Source organism: Nipponia nippon, unplaced genomic scaffold (assembly GCF_047370975.1).
Source record: "Nipponia nippon isolate SJK-2023a ecotype South Korea unplaced genomic scaffold, ASM4737097v1 scaffold_1, whole genome shotgun sequence".
In the NCBI taxonomy this organism is placed as follows: Eukaryota; Metazoa; Chordata; class Aves; order Pelecaniformes; family Threskiornithidae; genus Nipponia; species Nipponia nippon.
Window position 1 is genome coordinate 128043811 of NW_028262290.1, and position 15812 is coordinate 128059622.

At 37.4% G+C, this 15812-nt stretch overlaps 1 protein-coding gene across 3 annotated transcripts in view; it reads right to left on the bottom strand.

The window, feature by feature from the left end:
• Positions 1-15812, bottom strand: part of PLCL2 (phospholipase C like 2) — a 106673-nt gene that overhangs the window by 22047 nt on the left and 68814 nt on the right. For 2 of the 3 annotated variants that reach the window (XM_087771882.1, XM_087771892.1), the window contains exon 5: positions 1778-1853. In XM_087771882.1, coding sequence (XP_087628008.1) covers positions 1778-1853 — 76 coding nt within the window. Of the gene's footprint in view, positions 1-1777; positions 1854-15580; positions 15670-15812 lie in introns of all 3 variants that reach the window. The other variant, XR_015707806.1, reaches the window with a different exon arrangement.

A 15812-nucleotide genomic window follows, 5' to 3' on the forward strand; every position in this document is an offset into this window, starting at 1 on the left:
TTAAACAAAGGATTCTTGGACCCAGCTGCACTTCATTTAAAATAAGGTTTTAACACTCAAGAAAATCAGACATATGCAAGTTTACTGGAATCTGTATGAGCTAGTAGAAAGCAATCTTTTCTGAAGGGCAATAATTCTAAAATATGAGGTAAAATAGGCAATTAGCTGTTGCCTTACCTCTAACCAAGGATCTAAACTGCCTGAGACACTGATGAAGCTAAAAAAATATGGCACACTATCACTACAAAAATGGGAGATGATTCAAGAAGTAAGCATACAAGTCTGCAAGACAATGTCCTTATGGCAGCATGATATATTTTGAGTTTGGTATTTCAGATAAATCTCTGCATCTACCAACAAGACATGTGAAAAAATATTTTGTGACGCATGGTATTCATGATTATTTATGTTTGACAGCTTGAAGTAAATAGGACAAATTAAAATTTTCAAGTATTTTGACAGTTCTGTGGTTTGACTAAAGTTCACAGACTCTGAGGAATGTGTGCTGTGAATAAAGGGGAGATGTCGAAATTCAGAGTGGGTAAGCCTTCCTGCTGCTGATCTGAATTGGAACACTGCTAACAGAAAAGAGTTTGTAAAGGAAGGGTGAGGGTGGAAGAGCATTATTTTTTTCTTTTCAGGAAAAGAGAATGAAGAAAAGAGACTGAAATTTATAGGAGAGCAGAGGAGCAGATCAAATGGAAGAAAATCATGGAAGATGATAGGAGCTGCAGGATGCTGAATATCAGGTAGATAAAAACGTATTTGTATATGAGAAGCTTTTGTCCCAACTGAGCCACGCAAGACATGGTTGTAGACCCTTGGACTGACTCTCTGGCAGACTTCCTGTTTCTGGTGCAAAATGCGATGCAGTGTTACTCTGAGCAAATTTATAACATTGTTTATAAAAATACTTAAGAAAGACGAAAAGAAAAGAAGCATGATTAAACAGCAAGGTCAGACATGCTATTCAAAATAAGACGGAAACCTTCAAAACTCAGTCATGTCCAAATGAGAAAACCATTACAATATATCAAGTAAAAAAGGGGCAATTTGTGAAAGGATTAAGAACTAACTATACAATCTGTTTCAAATATATATCAGAAACAGGAAAACTTTCAGAGAATCTGTGGGACCAATAGGTCATAAGAAAGTTTAAAAAAAAGACTTTCTGCATCCATGTGGTTTGAAAAGCCTGCCACAGAAGATGTAATTGTCTGCACAAGCAGTTTTACTCTAAATAGATAAAATAGTAACAAATCAGCAGAACCAGAGGGTATCCACCCAATAGATCTAAAGAAACGCGGGGACGGAATATCTGAACTACTGTCATGTAATTATCAGAAGGCAAGGTACTTCACCAAAGCTCTTGAAGACATTAGGCTACCATGACAAAAGAGGAAAAGTTCTCACATAGTGAAAGAGGAGATAGGGGTAAATGGTCAAAAAATTTCATTGTGAAGGAAGATCATTCTCTTTCTTTCCTGTAATCCTATGTCTGCATTTCTGCAAATGACTATATTGACTCATGATTTCCAAAGTCAAGCTATAATTCTATGGATCTTTCATTTCTATGATTTGAAATGTCCTTTTCACTGTTATTGTATGTCCCTAAGTTACAATAATATCTTTTTTTTGCTTGGTTTTTTTTGTTGTTGTTTGGTTGTTGGGGTTCTTTTGCTACAGCTGAATAAATAAACTCAATTAAAAGTTTTGGGAAATAAAGGAAAATGCAGTAAGTTTTTTATAATATTTTTAAAAAACAGCTTGTACTTACCTGCTTTCTGACACTGTACTATCTTCTCATATAAGCTATCTGTATTTTCAACTAGAGTCCTGATGGTCTGAATCATCTGTAGAGAAAATAAATTAAAATATACAGAAATATGAGTAAAATTCAATTTTTACTGAAAATTTTTATCTGTAAAAAGTGCTTAAATTTGAACTCAAATCAATAATCTAAAATTTGTTGTTAACATAATGAATACATTCATTTTCCTGGACATGACCAGGCAGAGAAGTGCTCTAAATGTAACATAAAGACATAAAAAATACGATGGTTTAGGTCTGGGATCTGTGAACACTGAAGTAAAATGTCTACTCCATAATTAATTGCCTATCAAAGCAAGTGGAAATTATACAACTATTTACCAGGTAATTCACTTTTGGTGGCTTGGGTGAGATAACCTGGATGCAGGTTTCCTCTTCCTCACTCACTCTGACATTCAGGATGATGACCACTCACCACCCAGCGCTTCGTTTTTCCTAGGGACCATCCCATTGCTTTTCCAGATTTGTTCCTCTACATTTTCCCTTTTTGTGGCTTGACCTGTACATATGTATGAGACCACACTCTATGGAGGAAAACAAATCACTCGAGGCTGGTACTGGAGAATAAGGAAATTAAATTATTTCTTTACCTGATCTTTCTGAACAAAAAGCCTTTCATGGAAGTTCAGCTGAAAGCACACCGATTAAGATGGAACCATGCAGATTTTTCAGCCTAGGCTATGTATTGGGAAGTGACAACTTTGCTTCGCACCTTACCCACTGACGTCTCTGGTATCCACTTAAGCAGACAGATTTCTCACCACTAAAACAATGACTAAAGTGTGACATGTTGCTTCTGTGGTTATTCATGTGGAAATTATTTTTCAAATTAGGAGACCACAATTGCTGTTATGAGCAGGAACATTCCATGTTACAGGGGAAAAAACCTCAAACCTCTCTAACACTCTTCCTCAGAGAAATATTACTTTAAGAGGCATGACTACAGGAGTATTTCCTCAAACATATTAGAAGGAGCCTTCTCAAGTTGAGCGACATTGAAGTTGTTTTTCTAAACATTCCTCTAAGTGAGGCATGAATCAATTTGGAGAAGCAGGCAAGTAAGCCTCAGATTTTTTGATCATGGCAAGTGTGCAAGCGAGGAGGAAGAACATCTGCATAGATGTAAACTACTCTACAGACTTCTATTATTTTCAGCTACACAAAAATTTGATTAAAGTAAATGACAAAGCATTTAAAAATAATTTTAGTTCTGTTTCTACTATTTCAATTTAAAATGATAAAGAAAATGATGCAAACCCCCAGACTTTTAGTTTATGCTACATATAAACAACATGTGAACAAGCAACTTCAGAGTATGTAGAGGTCATGATACTGGATAATTGAATTTAATCTTCACATCCTGATTAATCTGTATTTAATTTCAAGATATCTATTTATCCTAATTTATATTATGTCAGTTTAAAAAAAAAAAAGAAATGCAAATTATAATAAATGAGGAAAAAATAACTTGATCAGGTTCTAAGCTGCAAATGAAATACTTTAGCTTACCCATTTTTAACTGGATTGTTCTCTGAATATAAATATCAATGTTCACTCAAGCAAAAACTGCCTATGAATAGAATTACACCGATTACTAATTAGGTGCAATAAAGAGAACTATTTTAAAGACAAGCATACTTAAATAAGAGAATACTATATTTCACCCAAATAGGCTTCTATAGGGAGAACTGCAAACCGACTATTTATCAAGGGGAAAGCTACATTTCACTATGTTTCATTACTATTCAGTCTTTAAAACAGTATTCAGAAATTCAAATGAAGCCACTGTACATCTTCTTGAATAGCAAGGCTTTTACCTGTTTCAATATGTATGTCATAACACATTTGCTTCTGTAATGCACTTAAATGAAGAGAACCAAAACACAGCTGACTTCAATCACAAATATACTTCTAATAACTGACGTTATTTTGCTAACCAGCTGAAAGGATACTGTAAAGCATCCCCCAGTGAGCTTTTCCCACACTGAAAATCACCTTGCAAAATGAAATGCTGAGTATGTATGGCTCTTGTTTTGTCAGGATGCTAACACACCATAATAAGGACTACATTGGGATTCTCTGTTAATAAGAATCCTTTCACCTGAGAACCCTTTTGAGTGGAGTTCATAAAAGAGAGAGACCAACTGTGCTGCCTATTCAAGGTATTTGTTCTGGAGGCACAGTAAGAAATAGTGCAACTGCCCTACATTAGTCTACTCTGTGTTCCTGACACCATGTGTATAATAATGTAACTTCTAAGTCATCTCGGTTAGGTCCTGTTCCAGACATGGAACATCTCTATTTGCTCTGTTTCCTTCATACCATACATTCTACATGCACATCAGATAATTTAGAAATAGTGGAGAACAAGTCTCAGCAGATTAGAAAACTTACTCTGAGACACTGCACTGATTTTCAGAAATAAGAGAATTCAAAGATGAATAAAAATGCTTACATCGCTGCTTCTTTGTTTACTTTCTGTATTGACAAAGCAAGAAAGTTGTACTAGTTCTGCAGATGAAAGGAAATGAAACTAAGCGCTGTTTCAGTGCTCTTTCATCATGGGAAGGCTAATATTGAAGAAGAATTTATAATCATGTGTGCAGATTTAATATTTCACAGTTTTGGTACGGAAAGTTGCTTTACCTAAATACTCTCAGATCAAAAGCGACGTCCTCTTTGCAACTTTTGAAGAAAAATGTCAATGCATTTCATGTGACAGAAATTATTGTAATATCAATTTTTATATTACCAAGGCCAGTAACAGTTACTTTCTTTATCTTTGGTCTCTAAAATACATACAAAGCTGTATTTAAGATTAACAGCACCACTAAGCAAAACTGGCTGAGCTAGCAATAATTCAGGGGTTGACTGCCACTACCATTCCATCAATATTATGCTACACCCCAATTTTGTTGATGTCCTTCACTAAGGAAATAACAGAGCCGTATGCTGTGTGCATGAGTAGGTCTCACCTTTTAGTTGTGTTCGATTAATAAAGTAACAGTATTAGTGGACTATAGTTTTATTCTTATATTGCTCGTCACCATGCAGTTACCTTTTAGTATGTATTCAGCTATTTGTTAAACGACTCTTACGGAGTGTTTGAATATATAAATTCTCTCTGGTGTTCAAGCCAAAATTATAACATCATGAAAACATTCATGTAGATATTAACAGAGACTGAAAGACTTTTGGTAGACACAGCATATGGAACAACTGAGTATAAATGGTTATATTTAAACAGAAAATTAGCCTGATCCAAATGATACTTGTACGTATGTGTGTGCTTGGTATAAAAGTGAAGTAGAAAATGATGAGTAAGCAGGAGCTTTAGTGTGAAAAACAGTACATCTGCAGCAGAATGAGAAATTAAATTCTCAAGGCAAACTAGTTGTGGAAATTGAGGAGAAAGACCAAGTAGAGTCTAGTATATATTAGACTAGTCTATACTGAACAAGCCAATCTATAAGCAGGTATTTGCTAACTACAGCCAACTTTGAGAATATTATTAGTGACAAAACTGGGAAGAGAAATGCAAACAAATTTAATAGGGAACAACCAGCTACCAGCTGATCATTAAAAATGCACTGCAAATTACCCACACCTATTCTAAGAAAAGAAGAGATATTATATGAAGTTTAGTAGCTATACTTTCTAGCAAGTCTTTTACAATATTAATTCCCATCTCTAACCTATGTTGCTTTTTTTTTCTGGAAGTAAAGATTAAAAATATCCAACTAATATATTTTAAATACAGAATGTATAACACTTGTCGGAATTGCTCCAACTGTCCCTTCAATTCCCACCTCCCCACCCCACCCCAATCTTAGCATGACCAGAGAACTGCTCTGGTGCTCACTACATACAGCACTATCTTCCTTTTTTTTTTTTTTTTTTTTGTCAATGGAAAATGCAGAATGGTATGCTTTATGAGCCTTGCAGTCATCACATTTTTGCGGAGGCCAGGCTGACAGTTTGATCTATTAGTCAAAATCTATTTGTTAAATCATGCAACCGTTTTACCTAGCTATCACAAAAACTGTCAGTAATTCTAACAAAAGGACAAATGTCAAGAAAGATGTAAAAAAATATTTAAATTATTCTTAGAAATAAACACTAAATGATTAGTCCAGAGTTCTCAGTGAGGATTAGAGACCTGTATTATTATATATTGTCCCTGCCTTAAAAAGCATGATGATGGTTAGAAATCAAAACAATTCTTGCTTCAGACTGATGGAACGGTGTTGCTAACAGTACCATTCACCACTTATGTGACGGTGTCTTCACAAACCAAATGAAGAAGTCATATACTTAAAAAAATATATATCTATCCTCTTTTGCAGCAAAATAGAACTCTCATTAAAAGAGACAGTTACAGACAATTAAAAAATAATATAAATGTCTAGAGTACTCTTTAGGCGTATTTTTTATGTTGCAAAGCTTTGTTAAGTCTGTTTCGTTGTTTTATGAAAGAGATAAGTGCTATCAACTAATGCTGTGTACGTCTATGCATGTATATAAGTGCTCACACGTATGCACACATGCACGTATTTGAGACCATTCATTCAATTTCAGCTGAATTTGAACACATGAAGATCTATTTCTACTAAGCTTATGAAGACAGGTCTTCTGGTAGAAGAGAGAACATCTTGTTCATGCCCTCAACTTTGGGAAAAGATGTAGATTGAACTCAACCCTAAATATTTTAAACATCACATTTAACAAAGAATACAGACCTTGAGAAAGAAAACTTTAAAAAAAACCAGGATTTATTCATTCCTCTGCATGGGGAACTGGTTGGTAGCACACCAAGAGAGACATCAGCTGCACTTTAAAATGGAAAAACCAGCCAATGATAAACTGTGTCTGGCTGATGAAACTCAGTGAGAGAAAATACCTTCACTGACAGAGCTGCAACACCAAGGATGAACTTTATTTTTAGCAAGTAAAGCACACTACACATTTACATTTTGAAATCTGTGAATATGTGTTGCCAATACTGTTAGACCTACATTCCAAGGTTGGAACTGAAACCATACAGTAGGTATAAACCAAATCTTTATTAAAATGTCTCTCTCTGCAAAATGCTGCTCACATTCTCCTTTTGTCTCAAATCTCAGCACATTAGATATACTTCTGAGACCACAAACTACACCATTTCTGAAAACAGTTTAGTATTCAGTGGCCAAACCGGTGCTCTTAACAGTAGTAACAAAAATGTAATTTGCATTTTCCAGATATTTTTATTAAGTCCAGAATAGTACAAATAGCACCAATAGCAAATAGCACTTCATAAAAAATGAAACCAAACATAGGGCATCCCAAACTACAATGCATAAACTGCTAAAAGTATCTGCAACATTTCAAAAGACGTGTGTGACCCAGAGAGGGTCAGAAGTTGCTACCATTGCCCCAAGCAATAGTGGCAAGGAAAAGAACTCTGGTAGGGACACTGTATAAACACTTCTATTCTCAAGAACCATCGTATGTACCAGGGACTCAAACAGAATGTGGTCAGTTCTAATTAAATATATGTATAACCTGTATCTAAGCAGTCCAGTATTCAATGTCAATGCACCAGAAGGCATTTTTGTTGTGGCACTGCAACATGCAAAAGAAGTCCTTTCAGTGACAACTGCCATGGTCAGCTTGCCCTGAAGTTGCATAAAGAGTTGTTTTGAACTATATATACTGCCTTTGATTTTCCTCTGGGGAAGAATGGTGTTATAGCAATAAGAAAGGAAATGACTGGAGAATCAGACTGTAAACTCAATATTAAACCTCAGAACTCAAATGAATTGTTCTAACAGTGTGGACAACACAATGAAAGCATTCTGAAATGTCCAGCTTTTAACAAGCACCACCACAAATGACAGAAGTGGACGTCTTATAAGCAAGCAACTCATGTTCACGTTACTAACCTCAGTTCAAAACTTAATAAGCAGTGATAAAAACCTTACACCTTCCACCCTTGAGACTGCTAGCACTAGCGCAGTGCTACTCAGTTTTCAAGAGTAAAGGCTCCACCAGTTCAAACAGGAGTCATATACAGCGAAGAAATATGTTGAAGTAATTGCAAAGTAGCATCTTAAAAGACGGGACAATATATGTTTCTCTGTCCCAAGTTCAAGTTACAGTCTTCCAGAAAACCTCTTAGCAGAGCTTTAAAATATATAAAGAATACCTTGCAAAATTGCACGGAAAAGATAAATGAAAAAAGATAGCTGAACAGTTTTCAGAGATTACAACTTTCTGATGACTACTACTGAGAAGTGATGAGACAGGAAAAAAAACGCAAAGGCCCCAGCAGAACAGATTTCTATTATTATTCTTTTAAAGTTTTTCTTCAAATCGCAGAGAAACTTTAGAAATTAACAATGTAAGACCACAGCTAGTCCATGAGCTGAGTAATTCATGTTATATAAAGTAGGTATTGATTGGCAATAGATACGCTGAGTCTTGTTTAATGACAATTTCATGGAATGCAGAGACCTATATGTGGGATGCATCCATGAGTCCTGAGGGGGTGGACTGATGTCATTGCAAGGCAACTCTTGGTCATCTTTGAAAGGTCATGGCAATCAGAGGACATTCCGGAGGACTGGAAGAAAGCAAATTTCACTCCTATCTACAAAAAGAATAAGAAGGAGGACGAAGGAACTACAGGCCAGTTAGGCTCACTTCAATCCCTGAGAAGGCGGTGGAGTAAATCCTCTTGGAAACCATTTCCAAACACATGAAGGACAAGAAGGTGATTGGGAAAAGTCAGCATGGATTTCCAAAGGGGAAATCGGGCTTAACCAACCTGACAGCCTTCTACAATGAGGTGACTGGTTTGATGGAGGAGGGGAGAGCAGTGGATGTTTTTTATTTTGACTTTACTGAGGCTTTCAACAGTGTCTCTCGTAACATCCTCGCAGACAAACTGAGGAAGTAAGTGGAGGCCAGATAAGTGGGCAGTGGACTGAAAAGTATCTGACCAGCCAGGCTCAAAGCATTGTGGTCAGCAGCATGAAGCCCATCTGGAGGACGGTTGCTAGTCGTTGATACTGGAGCTACTACTGTTTAAACATCGTCATCTATCACCTGGATGATGGGGCAGAGCACATCCTCAGCAAGTTGACAGAAGATACAAAACGCAGAGGAGGCTGGATACAGCAGATGGTGGTGCTGCTGCTCAGAGGGACTTTGACAAGCTGGAGAAGTGGGCTGCCGTAAGGAACCTCATGAAGTTCAGCGAAGGGAAGTGCCGCGTCCTGCACCTGGAGAGGAATGACCCCGTGCACGCAGCACTACAGGCTGGAGCCTGACTGTCTGGAAAGCAGCTTCAGAGAAAAGGACCTGGGTGTCCTGGTGGACAACAAGTTGAGCATACCGAAGGAAGTACGTCGCCAGAAGACCGAGGGAGTTGGTCCTTCCCCTCTACTCAGCATGGGTGACGTCACTTCTGCAGTGCTGCATACAAGCCTGGACTCCCAGTAAAAGAGAGACATAGACGTGCTGGTTTGAGTCCAGCAAGGGCCGCCAAGATGATTCATGAATGGACTCCAGCATCTTTCACATGAGGAGAGGCTGAGAGAGCTGGGACTGTCCAGCCCGGAGCAGAGAAGGCTCGGTGGGAATCTGGGGTGGTCAAACACTGGAAGAGGTTGCCCAGAGAGGTTGTGGAGTCTCCATTCTTGATGATATTCAACAGCCAACTGGACACAGCCCTGCGCAATCTGCTCTACCTGACCCTGCTTTGAGCCAGGTGGTTGGACCAGACGATCTCCAGAGGTGCCTTCCAACTTCAATGATTCTATGTAAATATGGATTTTAGTAAAGTTGACATCTCTAATCAAAAGAAATTTTTAGAACTGAGCTTTCTTGCTCAAGAGAACAACCAATAGTAACTCCATTATAGAGAAAAATTAGGTGTGGTTTTGCTCAGACCATCCAAAGCTGCTCTATATTGAAGATCAGCTGATCTTTCTACTATCCAAGTACATTCCTAAGTGCCAAGATAAGAAAACAAAGCTGCTAACTACTACTTCTGTACACATAGAGGACTCCTCACATCAAACTAACTTGGTTCAAAGCAATACGTTTTTTAGCCAACATATTGTCTAAACTAGAAATTATTTCTCCAAATATGCAAGAAAATAAATTTAGCACAGAAATACAGTCATTGAGGTTGGAAGGGACCTCTGCAGGTCATCTGGTCCAACTTACCCTGCTCAAGCAGGGCCACCTAAGAGCAGGCTGCCCAAGACCATGTCCAGATGGCTCTTGAATATCTCCAGTGGTGGAGACTCCACAACCTCTCTGGGCAACCTGTTCCCATGCTCAGTCACCCTCACAGTGAAAAAGTGTTTCCTGATGTTCAGATGGAGCCTCCTGTATTTCATTTCGTGCCTCTTCTCCTGTCACTGGGCACCACTGAAAAGAACCTGGCTCTGTCCTCTTTGCACCCTTCCTTCAGGCATTTATACACATTTATGAGATCCCCCCCAAGCCTTCTCTTCTCCAGGCTGAACAGTCTCAGCGCTCTCAGCCTTTCCTCATAGGAGAGATGCTCCTGTCCCTTTGTCATCTTAGTGGCCCTTTGTTGGACTCTCTCCAGCATGTCCATGTCTCTCTTGTACTGGGGAGCCCAGAACTGGACACAGCACTCCAGGTGTGGCCTCACCAGTGCTGAACAGAGGGGAAGGATCACCTCCCTTGACCATAACATGTATCATACATTATGATAGCATTGTGTTTCCCTTTAGACTTTAAAAGGCTGTCCTCTTCAGAGACAAATGAAGAGGAAATTTCCATTATGCTTCCTGAACTCACTGGCATATTATGATATAAACGTAAATGCTGTACCTAATTGACAGTGGCAGTACATCCCCATAAGTGGGAAAAACATAGGAATGGACTCATGGTTTCACTTTTTCAGCCTCCTTTCTTCTCTCACCTCTTTTTGAGATGTTTTGTATTCTAGGAAACACATACATGGAACAGTTGGGGTTTTTTTTCCCTTCAGAAAGAAGCAAGCTGAGATTATGCCATAATGCAGTGCAGGAGCATGAGAGATGAAATCCACTTACTGAAACTAATTCTTGAAGGCCCAAGAAAAAATACGACATCATCTGTTCTTAATTCTGCAGTATCCCCAAATGAATTAGATTTCCCACAGTTCGAGAAAATTTACCAAAGGAACAAACAGTCCACAAGTTCTCCCTTAAAAAGTCTTATGTTCTTTCTTAATTCCTCATGAGTGAAGTATTTGAGAAAGACTAGGTTGAAGACAATAATCAGCAGCTCTCTTCTAAACTATGCACACAATGACATCAAACTCTTTTAAATCCAACAGTCGTTTCTCCTTGCTTTCCTGACACTCTGGCGGTCACAGCAAAATGATTTTCATCGTTTTTAAACTAAAGCTGATAGAATGAAAACACTATGTAAAAAGTGGACAATAAGGAAGCACATATATATGAAAGGAAAATATCCTATATCTGTAAAGAGAAGCAGAAATTTATCGTCCTTGTGAAAAAATTAATAGGTAGTGTTATTTTTGAAACTAAAACTGTCAGCAACAGTTCCAATAACCACAATTTTTTCACACAGAAGGAGTCAAAGAGACAAACAGAAGATTAAGAATTTATTCCATTGGACTACATTAGAAACAGGACAGTAAACTAGATGAACTCCTCTTCCTAAGTAGTCGTATTATTTTATGCTCTTATGAATACGGTGAATCAGCCATTAGCCATAATGGGATTAGTGAGAGGATACAAAAAGCTTCACTGTTCATGCTCTTAACAAAAAATTAAGAAATCTTGACTTCCCAGTAGCATCAAGTTGTCATTATCAGAGCTTTTCAATCAATGTAAAACAGCTCATACATTCCAACATTTGGCACTGGAGTGTGAATATCCAAAATTAGATGTTTGTTTCTGCCCTTGTGGACTGAAAAGCCCAACATAAGCTGAGGTTATCATCTGCAGCTCTGTTTTTGGAAGCATAATTGCAACCTTCAGTTTAGAATGACTGTCCTGTTATAAAACAGGAAAATAAAGACTGATAATAAGCAACATAACTCTTTTTGAAGTAACTGCCCAAGCTATTCACTATATTTTCCATCAATACTTTGTTTTCCATCAGTTTTTGTGATAGACTAACAACTACACAATCAGTAACTATTGAAATTCATCTCAAAAACCAGGATCTACAATTATTATAGTTTATTAAACATGGGAAAACCCAATAGCTGGGCTATTTGCAATATATTGCAATGAATGATGTATGTTTTCCCTTAGATCTGTTCACCACTGAACTGTATCCATTTATTACCTAAATAAAGACAGTTCTAACTCTGCCGAGACTTGATAATGGAAATAAACATACTGTACAAAGCCAGAGGCAATAATGGAAATAGTGAGACAGTGTGTGTTATCGGTATTTAAATATTGCATTTATATTACCAAATCTGAAACTTACTGTTTTAACACACATTATAACAATCCACCACTAAGACTGAGAAAGTTGTTTCAACTCTAAGCACCCACATACCTCACACCTTGACGATCTTTGCAAATCTGGGAGCATCATTAAGTCATGCAGCATCCTCAAGAGTACTTAGCTATTTTAGCTAGACCAAAGTTTTTGGAGCTATACCTACTATCTCTAATCCACTTACTGGAAAAACATACTTTAATGCAAAAATCAACACAAGCAACTGTCTTTAACAGTTCTTTCCCTGTTGGAACATCAGGTTATGTTCAACATTTACTCCAGCTATCAGAGAAGAGCTAAGAATTTTAAAAGGCTAAAAATTTAATAGTAACTTCATTTCAATATGAGCATTTGAAAAGGGACTTTGCCAAATGCTTTTGGAAAATCCAACCAGACTAATCGTCCATGTCTACATGCTTCTTGACTTCAAAGAACTCCAAGAGATTAATGAGGCCTTCACTTTATAAAAGCTGTATTGACTCTTCCCCAACATGACATGTTTCTCCATGTTTCCTCTAATTTTCTTCTTCAAAACAGTTTCTACCCATTTTCACAGTACAGATGTCAGCCTGTCTGATCTGTAATTTCATGATCTTCCCTGGAAATCTCTTAAAACACCGGCACCACACTAACAACTTTGATAGCCAGTTTTAAGTGAGAGGATACACACAACAATTAGCAGTTTGGATATATCAACTCTTTTGATGTTTCAGAACCCTTGAATGAATATCACCTCTTTCTGGCAATTTTTTTCTCAGTCATTTCGCCTTTCCTGTGTAATACCTTCTATCAGCATTTCAGTTAGAGGTGAATTCTCCAATGAGGCCTTCATAAAGAAGCGTTTCATGTGAAACCTTAATCTCCCCAGGTAAATGAAGGCAAAAACTAATTTAGTGTTGTGGTTTTATTTCTTTTCCTGGGGCTTTCTTTTATACTTTGATCAATTAGTGGTCATACACACTCTTTTAAAAGGCTTCCTGTTTCTGGTATTTTCAGAAAAGAAGTTACTGTTATTTTTAAGTCTGTGCAGGTCATTCCTAAAATTCTTCACTATCAGCTTTCTTGTATTTTTTATTTAGCCATGGTAGGGTTAAATATCTATCCCATCTTCCTCATTTGCATGTGACTTCAGCTTTTTGGAAGATGCCTTCTGCTTTTGAACAGAACCTCCTCTTTTTTGTCCTCCTCAAGTGTTTTTTGACAAGTGGTACGTATTTACTTCAAGCCCCCTGTGTGATATCTTTAGTGTGTCTATGATGTCTATTCTTTTGACTACTTCTCTTACTTTTTGTTTTAACAAGGTTCCTTATTTTTATGTAGTTATGCTTGTAAGTACAAAAGCAAGGAATAACAGCTTTTCAGTCTTCTGTGCAAAGCCTAAGTTCTTTGCTTTATAAGCCAGATGATGCTAAGAGTTAAATTGTAACATGGAACACCCACGGAGCTGGACTCCAGAAGACATGAGCTCAAGACCAACATTCTGAACCAACCAGGAAACAGAACACAGCTATCACAGTCTATGCCAGTCATGTATTCCTCAGAAAAGGTACCAGATGGAAAAATCTGGATTTTCTTCAGGTGCCCAAAGCAGATAGTGCTCAGATGCTATCACATGATTTAAAAACACGAGATGCAAAGATTGAGTTCGATTACAGGAGATTGGTGACCATCTTGAACTCAGCCTTCTCTGCCACAATTAGAAACTGAGTATTTAGATCAAAATAAAGTTACGCAAGAGTTAAAGTAACCTATTCACTCGCTCTGTTTTAGGAGATAAACTGGTAATTACCAGCACTGCACCTTGTATTTTTTGGTTACCCCAGAAGTTTGCAATCTCGAAGGTTAATTTGTGGAACAAAGGCTTCTCAACTGAATAACTCTGGCACATTAGTAAGCTGAGATGAAGTAGAAAAGTTTTCATCTACTTGTTCTCTCAAGATACAATTCTATAACCACAGCAGAATGATTGAAATCCCTCTTACTGTATTTGCAAAGTAACCATAACCAAGGACCTACATCAACAATAAGATAATTAATACAGATTTTACGAGCTAAGCATAACTCAAAATGGATCTGCTAATCATTCTTTTTTAGGCCCTGTGAAAGAGGCAATGGATATATTATTGCTTCCTTCAGAATTCTGAGCTTCAATCCAACATGCCCGATACAGAAGTGCCCTACCCAATTCATCTATGTTGATATCAAGATGAGTTTTAAAGGTAAAGAATAATTAGGTTTTTGATAAGTAGCTGAAGAGGACTATTAAAATTTTACGAACACCTTGGCAATCAGTCCTTTTTAGATAGTCTTTTAATAAGCCCTACTAGTACTAGTCCAGTCTATAACTCTTCAAGGTATAGTGTCAAACTTCCCAACAGGATGGACATGTTCAAGTGCAAAACACAGGTTATCATATTCAGTTCATGTCATCGGCCAAATTTGCAACTCCATAACATGACATGAACTTCCACATGACTGCATATGCAATGTGCTCTATTGAGTCAGTAGTTGAAATGAGCCAACAATAAGGTGACTGGATTTAAGCTTACTATAGAGCTACTAATCACCAATCATCTGTTTTCCAATTCACTAGCTTTGCTGTATTTTAATACCTCTCATCTTCATCATCTCACAACCCCACCAATAAACACAGCCCTGCTCTCAAGCCTATCCCTAGGGTGTGTATACAAAATCTATTCATCTTACTTGATTTCATTTGAATCAAATAAAGACCTCCTATACTGTAGTCTGCAGACATTTTGAATCACGGCATAACCTCAACATTAAAAAAAAACCCCAACAACCCAGCACCAGAAACTGTGAAAAAATGGATCTAGCAGCATTATCTAATTAGGATTTAGTAACATTTAATGCTAATTATTGCAGCAGCATTACTTTATCTTCTTTCACACAGGTACAGTTCTCTGCTTTTTCTGCACTAGCTTTCCTCTTAGAAGTAAATGCCTGCTTGCAAAGTTCAGAAAACCTTATCTTCATCAGATGGGACACTTCATCCTCCACTAAGGGCAGATAGAGACAGTCAAATTCTCCACAATATCTGGCTTCATTTGTATGATCCTCTAGCATATCTTTGCAGGGTTATTACACTCACCACTGAGTAATGCTGCAGACTTAGGACGAGATAATTTTTTTTTCTCTTGCTATAGCATAACTTTTTAAGGTTTACTTACTGTTTATCTTAAAGGTTATAAGACATTTAAAAAAAAAAACAAACATGCAATGGTGTGGAAGAGGCACTTGCCTTAACTCCAAGCTTCAGTCTGCAGCACTGATCAGTGATGGGTGTGATGACACCAACAGCGTGCATGCTGAAGTATCACATAAAGGAAGCTGAAGTTCATGAACGAGAGGGAAAAATAAAACATTGTTAAGCAGTGAAAAGATTTTAGGGTGAAAAATACTCAGGAGCATGGAGAAGCTAGAGAAAAATACACAACTTAAACTTTTGTCTTTCTCAAAAATTCCTATAGTTG